Raw genomic sequence first — 23,298 nt, 5'->3', positions numbered from 1 at the left:
CGCCTGCAAGGAACTGGGACGCGCGTCCTCCCACCCAGCGGTCAGCAGGGAGGCCCCGCCCCGCCTGCACGAATCCGTAACTTCCACCGAGGTCCTGGGGTGGTGGGGAGAGCCAGGCCGCTGGGACCTGGGACAAGGCCCGCAGAGTCAGAGCCACTTCCCGTGGCTGTAAGCTCGGTGCTGCCGTGATTCCCGCCACGAGGAGCTGGGTGCAGGGGAGGGAAGGGTGCAGGGGTGCAGGGCAGAGTCAAAGGGCCTGGTGGGTCCTGGGACCCGGAGTTGATGGGACCCTCCTGAACCCTGATGTCACCTCCCTCCTTTAAGCTGGCTCAAGTCGACTTCTGTTACTTGCAACTTTGAGAGAACAAACTATACAGTGTGCCGGACAATCTCCTTTCCCCTTGGTTTCCTCATTGCTCAGTGAGAAGCATCATTCATCCTGCAGGTATCTACCGAATGCTTTCTCTGCTAGGCACCAGTTCAGGTTCTGGGAGACGTCGCTGGGGAACCAAAGAGCTTTTTAAAAAGTCCTTCCTTTGAGGCGGGGTACAGCTCAGTGGTAGAGTACGTGCTTAGCATGCTTGAGGTCCTGGGTTCAATCCCTAGTCCCTCCATTAAATGAATGAATGAATAAATAAACAAATAAATAAAGCCTTCCTTTAGGAAACATTTCTTTCCCCAGAACGTCTCTGGAAATCCCATAAACCTATAGGAGAAGACAACTTCAAATCAGGGACCAGACGAGCTGAAGGGCTGGTTGACCCAACAGAGCACAGCCCCCAGGCTTAGAAAGCGTACCGGAGCGCCCGGTCCTGTGAAACAATCTATCTCCCTTTTGGCTTTAAAATAAAATCGGGCTAAAGGGTTCAGCTTTCTAGGGTGTCTTTTCCGCCCTGGAGCAGCCGCTCTGATGGTCTGCAACCCCACCCCACTCTGCGGCAAGCTCTCTCCACGCTGCCTTCCCTACCTGCTCTGGCTGGGGCAGCTTGCAGACCATTTCCAGTTACCGTGGGGAGCAGCAGAGAATACACATAAGTGACAAATTTTAAATTCGCAGCCAGTTAAAAACCTAATTCTAGCTGCCCCTTCTCCCAGGCCCTCGTTTATCAGAAGCCCCAGGTTCTAACTTCTGTTGCCGCCTGGGGCAGAGTTGCAAATGGACAGAGTGACGGCAGAAAGGCAGGCGGTGGGGGAGAAGCAGAGTGGGGACAGTCTCCCGAGGAGCACCTGGCGGCTCATGACCCAAGTGTGTGGGGTGTCCTGTCTTCCACGATGCCTGCCGTCTGACCCCACACCTGGGCCCCAACCTTCTCACCTTTGGGTAAGTTACCCGCAGTTCGTATGGAAAACCAGGAGGTAAAGCGCCTTTACTTACTGTTTGGCGTCGTTGCAGGGCGGATTCTGACCGAACAAAGGCCTCACAAGACTCAGCGACCGTGGCCCTTCTCAGCCCCCGACATTCCCTCCAGACACGAAGCTTGTCATTCCAACCGGAGCGCAGGGGCTTCCGGTAGACAGGCCCTGTGCTGCAGCGTCTCAGCCGGACGTGGTGACGGTTACTTTTTCTTTCACATACCCCACGCCTCCAGCGCCTCTCCATCTCCTCCCCCAAATTAATGAAAACTTTCATCCCTGTGTGCGTGGTGGCTGCAGGCGGGCGTGAGAGCACACACACACGTGCAGCACACACACTGAGGTCCCCGAATACACACGACCGGGGCCCGTGGGGCCTGGCAATGAGTCAGAGCTTGTTTCCGGATGGAAATGACCCTTTTCCCCCACCTTCTTGGGATCCTGCAGCTCTCGACCCACAAAACAGGCCTCTTCCCTGGTAAGTCACTGCAGCTCTGACATCTCCGTCTGGTTGGAGCGACTCCGGCCACAGAGCCCTCGCTGGTGCCTGGAACTCCAGGGGACAGCAAAGCTTCAAGAAAATAACAATGAGTTAAGGGAGGAAGCAGAGGAGAATTTCAGGAGCAATAACGAATTTGGGGGTCTAACTCAAGTAGCAAGTTCTGTTTCTCACCTCAAAAGACAGCGCGGCTGCCGACTGAGCGAGTCCTCTGATTAGACTTGGAATCCAGGTTTTGAGATGCTCGTCAGAAAGCCGTTAGGAACAGGGCCTGTCCTCGGCTCAGCCCCGGCAGGGGCTGTCTTCCCGCCCTCCCATCTGCTTTACATGGAGGCGGTCAGGCATGCCCTTCTCTGAACTGTACCTTGAAGACGAGGTGAATGCGTGCAGATGGACGGAGCTCAAAAAATACTGCCTGATCTTAATCACAATGAATCTGTCGGCTTCCCTCCACAGCCCTGGGGGGGACATTCCAGGGCAAATCAGCTCTGCTCTGCGCCAGCATCCTCCCCCATCAAAAAGCCTCCCTGGGGCCTAGAACCGCTTGGTCCAGGCGGGACATCAATTCAATGAGATTGCACGTTCATACGTTTCAGGTGCAAGGGATTCTGGGCTGGGTCGGGAATTAGGACCCGGCTGCCCACCTCCCTGTGGGTCCTGGGTTAGCTCTCAACGACTGGGGGTCCAGTGGGGTCTCTGGACCACCAGCACAGAATCCCTTGGTGTTCTTGTTAAGGTTGCAGTGGTCCCGGCTCCACCGCAGACCTACACTTTCTGGAGCTGGCGGTCTAGGACTCTGAATTTCTGCATCACACGAAGGTCTGGGACCTGCTCAAGGTCTGGAGGGCCTTATCTGGAACCCGGTAGCTGGAGGTCTGACTGCCACACTTGCTTCCTGCTCAAACATTCTGTGGTCCTGAGCAGAAGCTCATTCGGGGCCGGTCTCCACGTTGCCAGCCACGTTCGCACAGCATCACCGGTCACTTCACAGACAGCTGCCAACTCACCAGGCTTCAACGAGCCCGTGACAACAACTCTAACTTCATCCCAACCTCTTCCAAAAGTCAGATAATTCTGAGACCTGTCAGTGCCCGCGACAACCACACAGGTATCTGAACGTACAACCTCCTCCCCACGTTAGAAAGAAAACCTTGATTATCTACCCCATTCCCTTGCCACAGCTCTGCAGGGGCACCTCGACGTGACGGGGGGATCCATCTCCCGCCATGAGCATGGGGGTCACTGTTTGATTTTGTGGACAAGTCACTCTTGGCTAATTTCCTGAAGTGTCTGAGAATGAACTGGATCTCAGCTCTTAAAACACTTTGAGCAGCAGACAGAGGGTACCTCCCGGTCTCTAGACCACGGAGGTAGGAGGGGGCAACAGTGATGCCAACCAGGTCTCAAAACCCTTAGAGGCTCCTCTGTAGATACTAAAGACTCAGCAGGACTTCCTTTACAATGTTCTGCAATATCGTTTGCTCGTTATAATCAGGTTAATTCTGTAATCTCATCGCTTCCCCAGACACAAACTTTTCCAAGATAAAACTGTTGTCTTTAGTGGCTATTGGTCATCCCCAGGCAGTGTGGCTCCACATCTCTCCCAGAAACTCCTTCCTCCCTTCCTAGGATGCTTCTCCCTTCCTGGACCCCTGCTGTCCCAGATGCTCCAAAACTGGACATGGAAGACACAGAGGCCCACAGAGGGCATCCCCGTGGCCTGTGCGTAACCAAGAGCCCAGGAAGCAACTTGGAAGGAGGCAAAATGGGGCAGACGGGGGAGAGGAGGGAAACCCGGGGTTTAAGCTTCAATCTCTGAGTTCTTTTGCTCATTAACAGCTACTCTTGAACTCTGCGCTGCTCTCGGGGACAGGGCTTCCGCGCGTCACCTCGTTGATGCTCACAATGCCCCCCCCCAAGCACCAGACTAGAGCTCTAGAGTCTTGTTTCCCCCGCCCTCCTCCATTCCTGCACCCTGTAGCAGGGCTCCAAGGATCAGATCGAAAATAGAAGGAGACCCAGGAAAGAGTTGTGTGTCCAAATAAGGAGAGAGAGCAACTTCAGCGGAAGGCGTTTAATGCCAGAGGGAAACTACACCTGGGGCTGAGATGCAGCGGCCCCAGCCTGACCCAGCCTCCCTCGACGGCGGGGCGGGGCGGGGCGGGGCGGCGCGGGGCCAGGGAGGCGGCAGCAGCTTCCCAGGTCGCTGCTCCCTGTACGGGAGGGAGCTCGGTGCGACCTGCCCTCCGCCTGCACCTCCTGCTTTCTGCAGCTGGGGCCCAGACATTCAGTCTCCATCTTTCCGGACGCGGCAGGTCAAACGACCCCTCCCTCTCGGTGTCAGGGAGCCAGAGGACCGAGGAAGAGCAGTTCCCGCCACAGCAACCGGCCCGGGGGCTGGCGGGGCGCTGGTCCCTCTGGGGTTCCCAGGTCAGCGATGACATGGGGCCTGCAAGCACGCACACAAAGGAACACGCCAGGCAGCACCGGGCCTCTTCCAGAACCAGTCGGCCTGCTGGACCAGACCCTGAAAATCTCCAGGCGAAGCTGCACTCCAGCCTCCTTCCCCAGGCCAGTCATCCACCCGACAGACTCCGGACACAATCATCTCCATCCGGCTGCCACCTCTCTCCCCAAGGCCGGGGTGGGGGGACCGGCATGGTGAGCATCCTCGCCAGAGCGGGGGAAGGACCCCTCCCCCAACGGGGAGGGGATCAGCAAGCCCGACCCTCAGGGACCTCCAGCACCTTTTAAATAAGCTTTTCCTTTCCATTCTCTTCTTTTAATGATTTACCATCCATCCCTTTATTTATACAAATATAAAATAGATTTATATAGACTTCTATAATATAAACTTCTGTGAGGCGGAGCGGAGGCGAGGCCGGGGACCAACGGGCCCCGGGAGCTACTTGCAGACGAACTGGTCCACGGTCTGCGCGCACTTCCTGCACCTGACGAAGCAGCACCAGTGGAACCTGCAGTGGCAGCGCTCCACCCGCACGCTCTTGAACTGGTCGTAGCCGCGGCCGCAGCACATGAGCGCGCAGCCGTCCATGCCCTCCGATGTCTTGTTGCACAGCCGGCCCTGCGTGCCCAGCGAGCCGGTGGTGTCGTTGCGCAGGCAGTAGTCGGGGCTGGGGTCCACGTAGACCAGGTCCTCGGGCGTGGGCGGGTTGAAGCGGCTGTTGACCAGCTCCAGCTTGCCCCGCCGGGTGACGCGCACGGCCGCCGCGCTGTCGTATTTCTCCTTCAGCTGGTCCCCCACCTTGCGGAACTCGGCCAGCTGCAGCCAGCAGGTCTTGAGGCTGCAGGACCCCGAGACGCCGTGGCACTTGCAGGCTACGTCTGCCATCTTATACACAGCCTGCGGGGAGGAGGGAGACTGCGTGAGCAGGGGCATCCCCGAGGGAAGGCGCCGGAGGGCGTCTGGGGTCGCCCCCGCCACGTGCAGGCGAGGGCGGGCGGAGCGTGCGGGCGCAGGGGCGGCTTCCCGACTGTATCCAAAGGTCTTTCCAGAAGAGCAGCAGCACATGGGAACACGCTGGGAGGTGACACCTGCGTCTGATCAGCCACCAGGGAGGCACCTGCCCTTCCTACGTCACCCATTTCTCATTCCTGGAAATTTGTTAGATGTGTCATCTTTACCACAGGAGAAAAAGGATATTTCCATCTTGACCAAAGTCCCAAACAAGGGAAGCGGGTACAGCTCAGCTGGAGAGCACGTGCTTTGTGTGCCCAGGGTCCTGGGTTCAATCCCCAGCGCCTCTGTTAAGGGGGAAAAACATCTCAAATAAAAACCAACAAGATGACTCCTCCTTTTACACGGTACAGAGCCCAAGTCAGGAAAAAGAGCCCAGACCATGAGCCTGAAACAGAGACCACTGTGCAGCACAGGGGAACATATACAGGACCTTGTGGTGGCTCACAGCGGAGGGGGATGTGACAATGAACGCATGCGTGTTCACCTGTAACTGAAAAACTGCGCTCTACACTGGAATTTGACACAACATTGTAAAATGACTGCAACTCAATAAAAAAAAGTTTAAAAAAATGCAAGGGATAAAGAAAAAACCACAGAAACCACTGGCAGAGCCCCGCTTAGCCGAAACTCTCCCAGTCCCGCCAAGCCCCCTAGGAACTGGAGGGCCCCTTGTTCTGTGTTAACAGCCGGCCATTAGCTCTGCATTCCCGTCAGGAGCCTCACCATAAACCACGGCACATTTGTGACAAGGCCTCCCACCTGGAGAGGCTGTGACGCAGGGGAGGTGGGGGCCGCCTGAGATGGAAGAGCTGTTTGATAGGTCCACCTCAGGCAGGGGTGACTCCTGGGAAAGCAAATCCACCCGGACGTCACTGGACCCAGCAAGGGGAGTGGACCGGACCTGGGCTGTCCCAGGTCCAAGGGTAAAAGCGGGCGTGGACCCGCATGCCGCTCACCAAGCACTCTTCGGCGAACAGCCCGTGGCCGCGCCGTGTCCAGTCCCTGGCAGCGGGCCCAGCCGTGCAGATGGCAGGACACAGACGCAGGCCCCCGCAGGCCCCTCTCTCGTGCCACAGCCATTGTCACCCACGGAGGCAGGACTCATTTGTCAGGGGTTTCGCTCGGATTTCTTTCCCAGAGTTCCCAGGCTGTGGCTGTGGAGGCCGCTGCAGGTGCAAGGAACAGCTTCGCCTGCACCAGCTCGCGTCACTACTGTCGAAAGTCGTCCTGGTTTTCCCCTGGGGTGGAGCTTCCCCCCTACTTTAGGGTGGAGAAACTGCCCCTCTGCAGAGGCTTAATGACCTGCATGGGGCCACCCAGGAGGGAGTCAGGAAGACCTTCACTTCTGGCTCCAACCTTGGGGCTTAAAAAGGGATTAGGGTGGAGAGGGCAGGCCGGCCCCCACCCAGGGTTAGAGGCACCAGCCCTTGGCAGCAGCTCCAGGCCCCAGGCGCGGAGGAACCTGACCGCCCGTCCCAGCAGGCACTTCAAAGACAGGCCTGCAGTCACCCTCCCGGCACAAATACCCCGGGACTGAGCCGGAGCCTGAGATTTCTTGGAAGTGGTCCTGGGCTTAGAGGCGGAAGTCAGGCATCTGGCGCTGCTGGAAGGAGGAAACATTAAGGGCCTAAAATTGTGAACCGCTAAGTGGCTGGGGGAGGGACAGGCACCTCCCCTGGGAGCAGACACTTCGGGAGATTTGGGGAGGAAGTGAGGCCCCCGAGGAAGGACAGGAATTTCAGTAAAACCAACCCAGCGGGGAGAGCCTCACTGGACCCCTCTATTTAGACGTTCCTCCCACCCTCCCTCTGGGAAGACAGACATCATGCACACAGGAAGGCTTGCGTTCTAAGCATTTCACTGTGGCTAACATGGACACGCTCCTCCCGCAAGAGAAGGGGGAATCCCCAGCTTGGGGCCCTTCCTGTTCACTGCAAAAGCAACAGACTGTGTTACCATTTTTCTCAGTTCTTGCCCCCAGCACAGCCCCCCCGCACCCGGCCCTCTCATGTCTCTCTGATGGTGTGACGGGCTTGGGACGGGCAGGAATGTCAGCTTTATCTGGAAGATGTTTAGCGGCCCTTGAGGGACAAGGCAGTGTCACCCCCCTGCTCCTGCCCTGAATATGCAAAATGGGGTCACTGGAGACCCTCAAAGGCCAAGAGAAATTTCTTGCAAAGGAACCCCAAGATTTACTCTGTGGTCAGGATGTCAGATCCTAGATATTTCACTTAAAAAAAGGATCAGGCTGTAAAACAGTAATCCAGGGAACGTTCATTCCCTGCCAGCACCGAGGGACTGTTTGTGAGGGTGTGAGGGCTGGGAGGTGGCGGGTGGGGGTGCCTGCTCCCTGGCGAGGGTAAGAAACAGAGGGACAGAATTCCGCACCTGGAGCAGACGGAGGCCGGGGAAGACAAGGCGCTGTGAGGAGGTGCAAGGACAGGGAAGACACAGAGGGGTGCGGGGAGGACCGGCCAGATAAGGGCTGGAAAAAGCAAACAGACAAGGGCGACGCCGTGAGGAGCCAGCAGAAGTGGGGTCAAGACGGGGCTGACCTGGCCCCTCCCCAAGAATGCCCAGTCCCCTCCACGTCCGCCATGGTCCCCCCAGGACAGCAGAGACAGGCAAGCCCCCTGAATTTGACCTCTTGAAAGCAGGCCTCAGGGACCTCGTCTCTGCACAGTCAGGTGCCCCCACCCCTGTGGAACGCACAGCAGGGGTCCAAGGCGCCCCTGTCCTCGGGGACTGCAGCCGTGGGGGGGACGATGCCTCAGAGAAAGTCTAAAACACCGCACTGCACGTGAGACGCAGAGAGACCACGACCACAGGGGACAGGAAAGACCTCAGGAGTAGGTGGTTTTGAACTGAGATCTTGAAAAATAGGTGGGATTTGGGCATCCCGGAAATAAAATGGAGACTTCAACCTCTTTTTTTTTTTAAAAAACAGTCTCTTTCATGGTTACACACCCAGCCTGGCAGACAGAAGGAGGAAGTTCTGGGAGACTGAGGCGCCTCCACAGGACACCCCAAGAGCGGAAGGTGATCCGAGGGCTCTGGGCTCTCTGCCTTGTTTACACACGAAGCCACAGATCAGAGCCACAGCCTGTACTCCCGACACCACTGCAGACGATTCCCACGGCTGGCCAAGCAAAACCAGCCTCTGACGGGGGCTCTGGAAGGAAGACGCTGGCGCTGCCCAATTCTAATTTCGACTCTGTCGCCCTGGTGATGGCGCTAAGTTCACACGCGGGCATCACGTTTTGCCAGCACCACAGGGTCCCCAGTCAGAGAAAAGGCATTTCGAGCTCCCTTTGTTTGCGATGTGTTCCTACAAAACATGGGTTAAATTTTCTAAAATTAATACATAAACACTTTTTTAAAAGTGTATCTATATCCTGTTACTAAATCACCAATGAACCATTAAATTTCTGAATTTAAACAAAAAGAAATTAAACGAACAACAAAAAAAAGAAAATTAAAAAATAAAAAAGGAGAAATGAACAAAAACAAAAAAACAAAGAAATAAAAAGAATAAAAAAAAAAAGAAAACAAAAGAAAATTTCTGAATTTACTTTTTTCCCTCCAGGAACGGCTTTTCCGGTTTTTGAGTTAGCTCATCTTTGGCTTCACCACAGAATCTTGCTGGGGCCCAAGCCCAGAGTGACACAGCTCTGAGTGTGAACGGCACGCTCCCAGAAGGAGGGCTGTGTGCTTTCCTGAGAAGTGTGTGGACTGCGCCAGGAGCGCCTCCGGCCACCCAGCTCTCAGGCCTCAGACCTCTCCAGGGAGCCCTGGACGCACACGTGCACTGGAGACCTGAACAGCCGAGGCAGAGCATCCCACGGCGCGAGCCCTCTGCTCCGGGGCCAGAGGCAGACTCTGCGGAGCAGCCTGGGAGAGAGGGCGGGCCGCCTGCTCAGAGGGGGCCTCCCGAGCAAGGCGCCGGTGGAGATGGCACCAGCTCTCCAGCACACGTGCAAGGAGCCCGGAGCCCCTGCCCAGGCAAGAAACACAGCTCCCCCCAAAACCACACTTCAGTTTCCACTGAACTGGAGGCTCAGAAGACCGTGGCATCTTACATGAGATTGGTCGGACTGAGCCTTCAAAGTATGGTCACTTGCCACACTTCTGCTCATGCTTAAAGCCTGGGGGTGCATTTGCCGTCAGGACCGATGCAGGCTTCTGGGGACGCGTGAGAGCAGCTCTCAAAGGTCAGCTCCGCCCTAGACTAGGTCTGGGGGCCTTAAGCTCCCAGTAGCCCCAGCTTCAAATCACAAAGGAGGGGCGGTCAAGACAAGAACGCCTCTTCATGTGCCTGGGACTGATGACAAGACTGGCACCTGGCGGGGAGGGTAGAGCTCTGTGGTGGAGAGTGTGCTCAGCATGCACGAAGTCCTGGGTTCAATCCCCAGTGCCTCCTCTAAAAATAAATAAGTAAACCTAATTACCTCCCCCCAGTAAATAAAAAAAAAAAAAAAAGACTGCACCTAAATCCTACAGGGACAGACAGAAAAGTAAACGAGGTGAAGACAGTGACAGCTGTGTGTGCCCTTTGGGAAATGGAACCTTTTGGAATCAGGGTCCCGGTCAGCAGCCTGGGTGAGAATCTCTGTGGTGGGACCCACTGCCTTCCTGGACCCCACCCCAGTCGCTGTGCAGCCCCAGCCCAGGAACAGCCAATGGGCCAGGTGTGCGTGTGTGGTGGGGGAGGGAGACAGAAGCTGCCATCCGGGTGGGTGGGGGGGCAGGGTCCGCCGACCAGGTGTGCTTGTGGGCAGGGTCTGCCATGCGGGTGTATGTGTCGGGGGTCCGCTTACCCTTCGGCCCGCCTCGTTGTTCTGCAGGTTCATGAGCACGCGGCCCTGCTCCTCCGACCCCTTGGCGAAGTTCTTCTCCCTCTCGCGGGCGTCCACGAACTCCTTGGCGAAGCGGTAGCCGTACTCCACGTTGTCCCCGCAGCCCCCCCACAGCCAGTCCCGGGGCAGGTCCTTGGGCCGCGCCGTCCGGCTGCAGCCGCACGTGGACAGCTCGCCCTCGCGGCAGGCCCGGCTGATGGCGTTGACCACCCCGGCCGCGCTCACGGCGTAGGTGAAGGCGGTCTCCCGGCTCCCTGCGGACAAGGAGACAGGCTGCAGGCCCTTCCCTCCTGCTGTGCCCGGGGGTGCTGGCACTGCAGTGGCCTGAAGACCACCAGGGAGGGGGCGATGCCAGGAGGGAGCACCTTTCACCTCCATGGGAGGCTCTCCTGGTTACAATCTGCCCTGGACCAGGAGCCCCTCCAGCCCTGACCTGTTCCGGCATTCATTCCGGAGAAGTTTACACACCAGTGGCTAACTGGGGGGCAGACCTGAGCAGACGAGGGGTGGGCATTAACGCACTTCTGGGACGGCTGGGACAGCTGGGACAGACGGAACGAGACAGGAGAAACAGGCCCAACAGTGCGATCTGTCCCGGCAAACACCTCTCCCTCACAGACGCCAGGTCCTCACCCTCCGTGAGTCACACGCCTGTCCTTTGTACGGCTGTCATGACCTAGCTTGCCGGCGGCAGAGACCAGGAGTGGAAACGAACTAGAATTACGACTTCCGGGATCGTCCGAGCCCTCTCCCTCTTCCATGGTCCACACAGCCTCAAGTGCCACAGCCCTGGGGAGCCAAGTCCACGGGACGGTCAGCACGGTCTCTCTACACATCCAGATCGTTTACTTCCAGTGGAAAATCCAAACTGTGCACTTCTCTGTCGCCGTGGCGAACCACTTAAAAACTCACACAGTAAGGGGGGAGGGTGTAGCTCACGTGGTAGAGCGCAAGCTTAGCATGGAGAGGTCCTGGGTTCAATCCCCAGTGCCTCCTCTAAAAATGAAGAAGTAAATAAACCTAATTACACCCCCCAAAAAACCTAAATAAATAAATAAATCACTCTTCCAAAAATATAAAAAAAAAACCCCACTCACATGATAGAACTCTACTTCAATAAAAACTTTCATAAAAAATAATACTCAAAACAAAAAAACCCTCAGCCACCAGGGAAATGCAGATCAAAATCACGAGACGCTATGAAAAAGAACATGAAAACGAACATGCGGATGTGCACGTACGACTGAAGCATGAGGCTGCGCACCAGCAGCTGACACAGCCCTGTAAACTGACTGCACCGCGATTACAGAAGAACCACAAGACACAGGGTGGCTCGAATCAAAGAGGCAACGGCTGACGAGCTGATGAGAGCACGGAAGACCGGAGCCCTCCTGTGCTGCCGCTGGCAACGCTGAGCGGGGCGGCTGCTTTGGAAGAGTCTGGCAGCCCCTCAGAAGGTTAAACGTAGAATTGCCAGCAATTCTACTCCTAAGAATATATCCAAGATAAACAAAAACGTATGTCCACACAAAAACTTGTCCGTGAACGTTCGCTGCAGCATCATTCGTGACAGCCCCCAAGTGGAAACAAGCCGGACTGCCCACCAGCAGGCGGACAGGCACCCAAGAGGCGGCAGTGCCCGTGCAGTGGGACGTCGTTCAGCCCGAAGGGTCCTGCGGTGCCGGGACATGCACGACGTGGGTGACCGTGGAGTTACTGTGCTAAGTGACCAAGCTGCACTTCGTACTGAACGGGCCACATGCTGTATGATCCCATTTATATGAAGTGTCCACAACAGGAAGATTCGTAGGGACAGAAAGGTGAGTGGCTGCCTCGGGCTCAGGAGGAGGGGGGAGAGATGGAGAGTGCCCACGAAGGGTATGCAGTTTCTTTGTAGGGCTGCGAAAGCGTGCTAGACTGAGAGAGTGGGGGCTGGTGTCGCAGTCCTGTGAATACACACTGAGTCGGGCCCTTCAGGGTGCTGAGCTGTGTGGCCTGCGAGTTACAGCCTGTAAAGCTGTAAGTACTCAGATGGACTCGAGTATGGGGGAGGGGGCCCTCAGCAGGGAGCTGAGATTCAGTCCTGATCTCAGCGATTAGACCAGGCAGAACCTTCTGTCCCCACGTCCCCCTCTTCCGAGCCTGCACGGCCCGAGGTGGACGTTCCACGGCCTGCAGTCACAGATGGGTCTAGAACGACCTCCCACCTGGCCCCACTGCTTGACTGTATAGGCGCCACACGGCGAAGTTCGCAGCCAGAACAGACTGGGCAAGCCAGCTTTTCTCCGTGAACCAGGGGTCAGCTTCTGGCAGGACGTGGAGTGGGAACAGCACGAGAACAAGCGGGTGGTGCAGGAAGTCACGCTCAGGATCGAGCCATCGGGACTGACGCCTGCGCCAGTGTGAGCCATGTCCAGAGTCGGGTCCAGGGAGTCAGACGGGGGTACGACGGCCAAGGGGTCTTAGGGAGGAGGGCCCGGCCCCTCTTTGAGGGAGTTATGCCTGAGAAGTCGTCCCACAATGGGGCCTCAACACCCCGACCTGGCATCCTGGGCAGGCAGGAGCCTCTGAGGCTGGGCCCACATCCACTTTCCAACCGCTGTGAGAGCTGCTTTTACAGCATTCCCGGGAGAAGCAGCTTGCATCCCCAAGGCCACCCACTCCATCTTTTCTAAATGGCTCTAATCAGCAGAATGTTCTTTCTTAGAGTAAGCTGAAACACGCCTCTCTAAGTCCCCCCTGCCGGAGCGAGCCCCCCCATTTGACAGCCCTGCAGCGTTCGAGAACAGCCAGCGAGCCTCTGCTGTTTCCCCCTTTCCGAGCTGCTCACGTCTGACTCCTTCCACTGCCCTTCAGCAAGCCTGCTCCTCCGAGCGGAGTCACCGCTCTCGGAACTGCCTTTTAAAAAAAGTTCCCGCAGCACTGGGCGTGATCCTGCACACCCTCTGGCTCTGAGGGTCCCAGGGCCGTGGGGCTGGACCCCAGTGGGTCCCGGGGGAAGCGTGGCCACTCCATCTGCCTCCTTGGGTGGGGGGCATCCTCAGCCCCGAGGGCAGGCAGCTCTGCCTTCCTGTGGCAGCTCGTGTGTCTCTGGGGACAGAGGAACAGACCTTGTGCTGCCCCCAGCAAGCAGGAGGGAACTGGGGCTTCCGAGTGGATAAGCAGCATGGGGGCATCTCTGTATGTGAACCAATCCAGAGAGGAGAAAGGCTAATAAACCAGCAGCCATGGGGCCACTGAGAGATCTTGTGTCTTCCCTGACAAGGAGACCGCAGGACAGCATCACGCCCTCTGTTCCACGGCAGCCCAGCCACCAGGTACTGTGCCTCCTGCCTCCGGGGCCACCAGGTGAGGGGCCTATCGCCCTCTGGACCGCTCTGCTGCCCCCTGGTGGGGGATGCCTGCGGTGGCTCAAAGCGGGGAGAAGTCTCGGAAGTCATGCCAGAGGCCACTACAATGGGACTCCAGCGCCCCTGGGCCCAGCAGGAGGCGGAAGGACAGCTTCCTGCACAGCACCGGCCTGCGCAGAAGCCGCAAAAGGGGGCAGTGCACAGAAGGCAAGCCGAAGGGCTCCACTGCTAACAGAACAGGGCACGGAGACACACCCCACCATGCAAACCCGCACCCTGTGTTTCTGCTCCTGACATCCCTCCTGCCCTAGAGTTAAGCCCACTGCTTGGCCTTCACAGCAAGATAACACGTGAGGAGGATGTGGCCGACATCTGGCAGACACTAGGTCCCAAGGAAAGGGATCCGCGGCTGCCTCGCTCCACACCGGAGCCACCCGGGGTTCCTCCCCGAAGACGGTAGCAGGAAGAGCTGCTGACCAGGACTCCTCCTGGGGAGGAGGGCAGATGCTGCATATTTGGGAAGGGCTGATGAATTCTGAATGAGTCCCCCTGGGGCCCCAAGCCCATTCTTTTGGGACAGGCGCCCAGTCGCACTGTTACAGGAACTCGAGAGCCTTCCTTTCACGGGCCTTGAGTTGATGCTGAAGGAAGACGAGAGAAGCACAGGTCCGAGAGCGTACTTTCCCGGGACCTTCCTTCTCAGTGTGGGGCAGGAGGGGGAGGGGCCTCCACACCAGGGGAGCAGAACCCTAACTCCCCTGCTCCCTGCTGCTGGACTCACTCTTCGGGAAGATCTCAGCCCCAGGGGACTCCAGAATGCCGCCTTTTGCGAGGGAGCGGTCCTGGGAGAACATGAGCCCAGGAGGGTCGCTGGGTTCTAACACCTTCCTTTTATGGCCCTGGGACAAGACCCCTGTCGAATAGTCCCGGATTTCTCAATTTCTTGCCAGAGAGGGGAGGATTGCATTTCAAAAGAACCCAAAACAATTAGACCCCAGCTCACACCTCCATCGAAGCAACAGGGTAGCTGAAGAATCCTCTAGCCGCTTTCAGATGAAAAGGCCGGGACTGGATCTGGGTCGGGTTAATGACACCACCACCACCAATTTGGCCCGAAGTTTCTATCTCTCTCGGGGTCCAGGTAGAAGAGGCAAAAATCTGGGGACACTCAGGGCTACGATTTTCAGTTCTCTGCCCACAGCCCAGGAGGAGGCCCCAGTGCTGAGACCGGGGGCAGTGGTTGATGTGGTGGGCTTCCGAATCCACCCTAAATTGACTCGGACCCTGCCCCCTGCCCAGAGAGAGCACACGTGGGCGGGGAAGCCGGGGCCAGCGTGCTATTTCAGCTCCCCCTCCTTGCACACCTGCCCCTGTCCCCGGAGCGCTGGACCCAGCCCAGGAGAGCACGGTGGCTCGGCTTACCTATCTGCATGACCCTCCCGAAGACGGAGGTGTTGTCCACGGTGCTGCAGTTCCATCGCCGCTGCCGGAACTGGTGCTGGCACTCTCGGATGCCCGTCTTGGCCCCCTCCCCGATGTAGGCCATGTGCTCCTGGTACAGCTGGCACAGCTTCCTCTGGCCAGGGGAGAGCCCCGGCAGCTGGCTGCACACCGGCTGGGCACCGATGATGAACATCTCAGGTCTCTGCACCGGGTTCATGGCCAAGGACCTACAGTGGCGACGCAGAGAAGGCACAGAAGGGCCAGGAGTGAGCACGGCCCGTGGGCAGCAGCCGGTCGCTCAGCAAGGTCACGGGGGGGCTCTCCGCATGCAGGCCCTGAACACAGAGTCCCTGACTTCAGAGGGAAACTGAGGCATGAACACAGATGACACCAGAGATGTGGAGCAGGGAGACAGAACTGAGCATCTGGGACCAGCCAGGGGAGAGCGCTCAGAGCTGGGAGAGGCTTCCAGAAGGAGAAGCCAGCATGGGGCTGGGCCTGCGGCGCGGGCGGGCGAAGCCACACCTCTGCAGGAGAACCAGCGGCTTCCCGGAGAAGGAGTGACCAGAGCAGGACTGGAGAGCAATAAATTCCTCTAAAGAGAGCTCCCCTGATGCCTCGAAAACTGAGGCCCATTTACATACACGACAGCATATTCTAAAATTGTCACTTTCCCGTCACCCGCTGGCCCCTGACCTGACCCCACTGTGGCAGTCAGGGCTCTCCCTTCGCCTCTCCCACCCACCAGGTAGAATCAAGTGTGAGGCTGGAGGTGGCTGCAGATTTGTCATCTGAACAAAAAAATGGGAGCAGAGCACAGACCACGCCCAGCGGGGGTTGGGGGGCAGTGGGGCACACGCCTGGCAGTGACAGCAGACTCAGAAAGACGAAGGAAAGCCACGCGTGGTCCTGCAAATCCCTCATCTGGTCTTTAGGCTCGTAAACCAGGAATTCTCGCCCCCACCGCCAACAACAAAAAATCAATATCCTTATTGGTCCAACAGCAACAGAAGAGCTACTTCTAACAACCCCCAGAGACGGAGGGAGGGCCACAGAAAGGGGCCGTGGACAGGATCAGAGAAAAGACCAAATGCCTGTCGGGGGGCCTTTGCATAACTCAGGGGGCCTGGGTGAGGAACAGAGCCGTCCCGGGCCTCCCAGGGCTGCTGGTAGAGGACCGTCCCTTCTCCACCCTCCCACCCGCCCGGCAGGCGCGGCCCCGCACTCACCACCAGGAGCCGGCTTCGGCCGGAAGCGGAGCCCAGCTGGCGAGCAGGGCAGCAGTGAGCAGGGCCAGCAGGCTGGGCATGGTCCGCCTCTGCCCTCCCCAGGGCCCGGGGGAGACCCCGGGACTGATGGCTTCCGAGACTGGGCTCCCTGGAGAGGACAGACACAAGGGAGAGTCAGGGTGGGGGCACCGGGAGAGCCGGCTCCCCGGGAAGGCCAGCCTGTCTCCAACCTCCCCTACTCCCTCCCTTCCTCGCCCCAACCTGGGGCCCCTGCTCAGACCCACTGCCAAAAGGTACAGGGAGCTGAGGGACCAGAAAAGGGAGGACACGAGTCCTTCGGCGGGCACAGTGTGGCCCGGGCAGCGTTCCGGGAGATGCTCTTGCTGCTGCCACGCACACCGCCCTCCTTCCAGAACGCCCGCCCGCCCCTCCCAGGGGTGTACCTGTCTGACCAGTCCTCGCCCACGTGGCGCTAAAAACTACCGGCGAGTTGGTTTACCGGCTTCCCTCTCAATCTGCACCCTTCTCGCTCAAGACGCCTTCTCCCAGCCCCAGCCCATATTCCCCAGGAGTGACAGCAGGAGACGGTGAGGGCTGGTCACCTTCTCAAGGCCCCCCCCCCCCGAGAAGCGCAAAGGCCGCCCCCAGAGCTAGGCTGGCGGGGCCCTCTCTGCACCCTCCAGGGCCCCCGGCAGCGGTGGGCCCGCCACCCTCGAACCAGACCGGCTGTGCCCAGAACAGCTTTCCCAGGGCCCCTGAAGGCCCGGTCTTCAAGGAGTGAGTCTCTGGAAACGCACCCCCTGCTCCCTGGGCCCCCAGCCAGGGCATGACCCGTACCCCAGAGCCCCTTCTTCCCGCGGCCCCTCAGCACCCCAACCTTCCCGGAACACGGGCTCCACACTCCAAGAGCCCCCAGCTCACCGCGCAGTGCAGGGTCTCCTGGCTCTCCGGGAGGGGCGGCCAGAGCTCTGGGGCATCAGCCCAGATGTCGCGGTCCCGGGGCCACCAGGGGAGGAAGGTGGCCGAGCAGGGCCAGGGGAGCTGGGCCACCGTTGTCCCCACCCCCTCTGGCTTTTCTTCGGGAGGGAGGTCTCGGCGGGGGCGGGGGCACCAGCAGGCAGGTGTGTGGGGCCAGCAGGGGGCAGATCAAAGGGGGACTCACTCCTGCCCCTTTGTCATGCAGAGCCCGCTCGGAAATGAGCCGCCTCTCAGCCGACAACAGCTCCCACACCCTGCTCTCCCAACAGACCTCTTCTCCTCTAACGAGGCCCCCTCCCCCCGGCCCCCCACCCCCATAAATCCTCCCCGTCCCTCGGGGCAGGAGGTCTGTGAATGCACCGACTGGGACCAGAGATGGGGCAGAGATAGGGCTGGCACCAGAAGCTAATGGCTTTATGGAGGGGAGGGGGCCAGGGCCAGAGCCGGGAGGACACGAGAAAAGCTTCAAAGACTTTCCTTGTCCAAACATCCTCAACTCCACGACCAGCCCTTCTTGGGGACCGAAGGGGCCGAGCCACCCTCCTCCCTTGGTCTTCTCCCTCCCACACCCGCTCCCCCACAGGCCGGCCCCCACCACCCGGCCTCCCGCCAAGTGGGTCCTAGTGTCTCCCGCCTGCAGGCTGAGTTCTCTCTCCCAGGGGTGACGCTTCTGATCCCCGTGAGTCCCCCCGACTCCGGCGTCTCTCGCCTGTGTCCCACCGTCTCATCAGGCTCTGTGAATCCCAGGTTCACCCGAGGCCACGCTGGGGACAGGAGTCACCACAGGGGATGGGCTGACAGAGCTGAGGCCAAACCTGCCCAGAGCCGCTAATCCGGCCCTCGTAAACATGAGCGGAGGCGGGAGCCTCTCCGGCAGATGTTCCCACCACCGGGTGCTTTCCAGCAAACTCTCAGCTCATTCAAAAGACGTCGTTCAAAAACTAAAAAAAGAAGAAAAAGACCCAGGCCTGTGCGGTGGGGCCTTTCTCTGCCTCCCAGATGTACGGCCCCCTAAGGTGAATGTTTTCCCCCCAAAACACAACCCTCGGGAGACGCTCTCTCCCCAGATGCGACCCCCCAGCCCCAGCTGTCCCAGCACCGAGCAAGCGGGCAGCCCTCAGCCTCCCTCACCCCCTCTGCTTTCCTGGGCAGGGCTGGAGGGGAAGGGGAGCGTCAGCAGCTGGTCTCATGGGCCTGGGCTGAATGGCTGGGGAAGAGGGAAGCTGGGTCAACTGAGGGTTTGACCTAATGAGCACAGAACACAGCGGGCGGGGTCCAGGGTCTCTCCTTGGCCGAGGGGGGCATGCGACATTGTCAATCAGGACCCCTCCAGAGGGCCAGAGCTCTGCCCTACTGCCTCATGCATGCATTCATTCATTTATTCAAAGCAGTCATTAATCAGACGCGCACTGGTGGCCGGTGCGAGCCTCTCAGCACCAGCGAGGGACAAGCAAGTGCAAAGCAGGTCAGGCCCAGTGAGCTGCGGGGAGACCCAAGTGGGGGCAAGGGTCAAGGGTGAGGGTGGTGCTCACCTTACTTAGGGCCCCTGGGGGAACGTCTCCCCAGACCACTGGGCAGGATGGGGAGGTAGCAGGGCGTGGCCCTGCTGCTCATCGGACCCCCGTGCACACCCGGGGTCCTCGGTGAGAGCACTGTGTCACAAACAAAGGGCTGCATATTTGGAAGTGGGACTTTTCCTGGCTGGACTCAGCCACCAATTTTCATTCCCTTAAGAGGTGCAGTGAGGAGACCGGAAGAGGGACTCGGGCGAGTGGAGCCACCCCAGCAGCTCTGTCCCTGAAGTCGCGCGTGCCGTCCTCACCTGGAGCAGTAACGCCGTGGAAACCCCAACCCACGGCACAAGCGCTCGCCAAGCTCACTGGCCGCCCACAGAACCAGCCCTGGGCGCTCAGGACTGGCCTTCCCAGAGCCGAGTCCCCAGGAAGTGGTGTCACCTCCCACACCTGCCCCCGGCCCCAGACAGGCAGCCCCACACCTAGAACCCTCCCCGCACCTAGAACCCTCCCCGCAAGCACAGGCTGCGTGGAGACTTCTTCCTCTGTGCCCTGAGGAGCAGCTGCGGCGTGTGGTCCAGAGACCATCTGCAGTGCGTTAGCGATGCTGCCACAGCGAGGCCGACGGCCGCAGCCACTCGGGAGGGGCCGTGTCCCCGTGTGAACTCCTGGGCGCCGTCCACGTGCTGCCCTTGGCGGGAGGATTTCCATGCATGGGGGCAGGGGGAGGGGTACCAGAGCCGCAGTCCCGAGCCCTCCCTCCCCTGGGCCACTCCGTGTCCTCCGTGGAGAAGGCTCGTCCTGGAGCTCAGAGCACCTGTCGGCGTCTCCTGCGATGCGGTCCAGTCCCTTCCTCCTTGCCCACTTCCCAGTGAGCCCCCCTGTGGTCTAGCCCGCGGGGCTCCATCGCTGGTCTTCCCACGGTGCTGACCACACGCCAGAATATCCCCCGTTTGAGAACTCCCAGAGCTTCCCAGCCCCTGAGCCCCCACAACCACCACCCTGGCCTCCTCCTGCCGCCCATTCCCTTCCCGAATCTCCCACCACGGGGTCTCTCTTCCAATCTCCTCCTGCTCCCAGAGCAAGGCCTGCCTCCCCCGCAAGACCGCACTCTGATCCTCTTCCGGGGACGCGCTCTCCTGTCCAGTGACCCAACCCCAGGCTCCTCTCAAGTCCACGCTCAAGGTCCACGTCCTCCAAAAAGCCGTCTTTGATTAATCTGACGCCAGGAGGCTCCTTCTCTGACGTGGCGTTTACAGCACTTAGAGGACAGGCATCGAGTCTGCACCACCACACGCGCTGCCTTGGAACCGAGCAGTAGACCCAGAGTGTCCCGAAGGCACAGACGTGCCGCACTTTGGGCCTGGCTGCCTTCTGGATGGGCCGCGCCTCTCCCTGTGCAGGGCAGGCCCCTTTGTCCTTGAGGGCGCACCTTCAAAGAAGCCTTCGCTGACCACGCTCTCCAAAGGAGGCCCCCATCACCCTCCTTCCAGCTTCCTGTGTGGTCCTGCCACCGCAGTCACGTGACACGGGATGATCTGGCACGCTCCTCAGTTGTTCATGTAAGGTGTTGCTCATGGAGGTGCCCGGGGCCAGCGCGGGGACGTGAGACAGCTCCCCGAAAGGCAGGACGGAGCTGTCCGAGGGACCGGCCACGTCAGGATGGAGGACTGGAGAGACGGGGTGGGGCAGAGCGGGAAGGAGAACACCTGAGGGTGTGGTTTGGTCTGAGAGAAAACCTCGGGGTGCTTTTGGAAGAGTCGGAGAGATACTGCAATAAAGGAGGACTTCAGTAATTTCCAACGTTCCCAGAGCCATTCTTGTTCATTAAGTTTACGGGTCCCTCTGAAGTCTGATCCTGAGTCCCTGCTGGGCATCCAGCACCCGTGGTCCAGGGAAAGCCCCATGACCAAACGCTTCTAGCTTCTTGGGGACCAGTCACCTCTGGACCATGAAATGATGGTTGAGTAAATCTTCCTGGAGAGCCGAGAAGCACAGGCGCTAAGGTGCTGGTCGGCTAAGCCCTTCCTTGCAGTCCCGCCTGCTCGCTGTCCTCCAGTTCCCTCCGGGGTCCGGGCCTGAAATCCCCGTGTCCTTTTTGACTCCTTCTCACCTTTACCCTTTGTGTCAAATCAACTGTCAAGGCCTCTGGGTCATGACTCCATGATACGTCTTAAACTTACACCTTACTCTCCCCCCCATTGTCACCGCCAGGCTCTGAGCTACTAAAAGAACCCGCTAACCGCCCCTTTTCCCACCCACAAACTGGGGCTCACACCCCATCTCATCTATTAGGGGATGCAGTGAGTTCCTTCCTCACACAGCTGCCCAGTTTCCAAGGTAACAGCCAGCTACAGGCTTCTCAAAGTACGGTCCCCCAGCCAACAGTGCTGGAGTCATCTGGAAACCAACCAGGCATGTGGTCATCAGGCTCCGCCCAGGCCCACCGACTCTGGGCCTCTGAGGGTGCGGCCTCGCAGCCTGTTCTAGTAGGCCCTCCGGGGGCCTCTGATGCCCATGAAAATGTGAGCGCCACGGTCACAGAACCACCCAGAGTAACGGGCAATGAATTAAAGCCCAAAGTTCTTCAAGTAACACATCTACATGTATGTCTGTCTTTAATGGCAGATTTCCACATGCAAGGCCTAACACAGGCGGCTCCCCACCTGAGGGCTAAAGGCCTCCGGACGCCACAGGACCTCAGCATGTGCAGACAGACACCGCCTCAGATGAATAAATCCGTCACTCACGCCGACGGTCCATGAGTATGTAGGCCCTTGTAATTAATAACATACGAGTTCACTTAAACGTGTTACTGACGGTTGTGGTGACGGCTGCCTAACTCTAGGAATACATTAAAACCACTGAATTATACACTTTAAATGGGTGACGTACATGGTAGGTGAATTATAGCTCAATAAACCTGTTACATTTTTTTTAAGTGTGCCTGACCGCGCAGCAATCTCCTGGAGGAATCCGCCCACGTGTGCACGGGGACGCGTGTCAGGAACGCGACAGCCTCAGACTGGAGGTCACACGCATGCCCGTCGACAACGTCTGGCCCAACTCGTTGTAATGCGCTAACACCGTGCAGTGTCAGGCAGTAACGAGGACGGACGAACCGCGGTTACAGGCAACAGCGTTCCCGCAGCTTCCAGGCGGGGCGCAGGGGCGCAGCAAGTCACGAAGGAGCCTGGAAACCGCGACTCCATTCCCAGCGACACGGCCGTGTTCAGGGACCCGCACAGCAGGGCGTACCCAGGAGGAAGTGGCTGCTACAAGCATCAGGACAGGAGCTTCCCCCGCGGGGAAGGAGGGGCACATGGGCTCCAGGTGCCGGCGAGGCCCGACCCGCCTGGGCAGCGGGGGCGCACTTGGCAGGGCACTTCACGGCGACTTGTGAAGCTGTGGCCGCGGGCGTCTCTGCACAGGTGACGTCACACAACAAGAACCATTGCTAAGTGGGAAGAACGTCCAGCGGCTTGAGGGGCCTCGGTATATCATCTCCGCGGAAAATACAGCTGTCGTCTCGGGGGCATGCGGCGTATTTTTCTTTACTCGTTTTTCGTTTTTTGCTTATAAAGCGGTCCTCGCACTCAGAGAGAGATCTCTGCGCGAAACGAACGCTGGAGATCTCAGGTGCAGAGACAGCCACGTGGGACGCCTGTCCCAGGGCGGGTGGGGCCGGCGGGAGGGAGGGGTCAGGGCTTCCGCGCCAGCCACGCGGGCCCCGTGCTCTTGCGTGAGGCCTGGCCCAGCCTCGCGGGAAGCGCAGGGAGCCGGGCAGCCTTTCATCCCTTCCCGCTCACGCCGGGAAGCCAGGACCTGGTAAAACCTCCTTCTGTCTCAATAATTACTATTTAGTCCTGTTTCTCCGGCACAGATTTCTTTTCATAGATATTATCCTCTTTAAAATATTTTTTAAGGGGAGACCAAAGATCCGTGCTCCGAAGTACCCAAGGCTTCGTCAGAAAGCTCCACAGCCTCTGACAGACGCCCCAGGTGCCGTTTTCCTTCTCAGCTCAACTGCCGCAGCCTCTATAAATGTATCTTTTTTTGTAGGGGGATCCCCAGTTCCATCACATCGCTTTTTATAGCCCTTGGGAAGTCTTGCCTCCCAGACACCCCGTGTCCTTTCCCATTGTGTCTCCGGCCTACAGGGGAAATCACACCTTGGGGATGAGATGAGGTGGGTAGAGGGCGGGTAGGAGTGATGAGACCTTAATCCTGGCTTTTAGAGAAATGCCAAATTGCCCTTCCCCAGACACGCGTCTGTCATTCACAGTGATAAGTTAATCACGGTGACAAACTTCCCACCATTTGGGAAGCACAGAGCAAGACCGCCCTCAACGAGGTGCAGGGCAGCCGCACACGGAGACGGATCCTCAGGCCACCCGGCCAAAGCCCGCCCCTCGACGTTTCAGAGAAACGCAACTCCCCGGCCCCCGCGTGGCTCCCGGAGGGGCAGAATCCCGCGGACTCTGCATCTCACTTGGGAGAGCAGTTTTCTCCCCAAGCAAACGTCCGCTGGAAGGTAAGAACGAGGAAGTTTTCCTTCTCCGGAACCCTGAGACGTGAGAAGCACTTAAGAAGAT

The 23,298-nt window shown here is 58.8% G+C and overlaps 1 protein-coding gene and 1 long non-coding RNA gene across 4 annotated transcripts in view; one reads left to right on the top strand and one right to left on the bottom strand.

Moving 5' to 3' along the window:
• Positions 1 to 3,911: 3,911 nt before the first annotated feature.
• Positions 3,912 to 23,298, bottom strand: part of WNT5B (Wnt family member 5B) — a 78,579-nt gene continuing 59,192 nt past the window's right edge. For 2 of the 3 annotated variants that reach the window (XM_032473496.1, XM_032473494.1), the window contains exons 2-5: positions 16,212 to 16,359; positions 14,962 to 15,209; positions 10,151 to 10,443; positions 3,912 to 5,216 (exon numbers count right to left, since the gene is read on the bottom strand). In XM_032473496.1, coding sequence (XP_032329387.1) covers positions 4,758 to 5,216; positions 10,151 to 10,443; positions 14,962 to 15,209; positions 16,212 to 16,291 — 1,080 coding nt within the window. In that variant the 5' untranslated portion in view covers positions 16,292 to 16,359 and the 3' untranslated portion in view covers positions 3,912 to 4,757. Of the gene's footprint in view, positions 5,217 to 10,150; positions 10,444 to 14,961; positions 15,210 to 16,211; positions 16,360 to 17,132; positions 17,474 to 23,298 lie in introns of those variants that run through there. The other variant, XM_032473495.1, reaches the window with a different exon arrangement.
• On the top strand, positions 11,359 to 20,499 carry LOC116661375. Its single transcript, XR_004317264.1, has 2 exons — positions 11,359 to 12,009; positions 18,924 to 20,499. It is a non-coding gene; the product is annotated as an uncharacterized LOC116661375 (long non-coding RNA).

This window comes from Camelus ferus, chromosome 34 (genome assembly GCF_009834535.1).
Source record: "Camelus ferus isolate YT-003-E chromosome 34, BCGSAC_Cfer_1.0, whole genome shotgun sequence".
NCBI lineage: Eukaryota > Metazoa > Chordata > Mammalia > Artiodactyla > Camelidae > Camelus > Camelus ferus.
The sequence above is the reverse complement of the archived record's forward strand: the minus strand, read 5'-3'. Positions and strand labels throughout refer to the sequence as shown.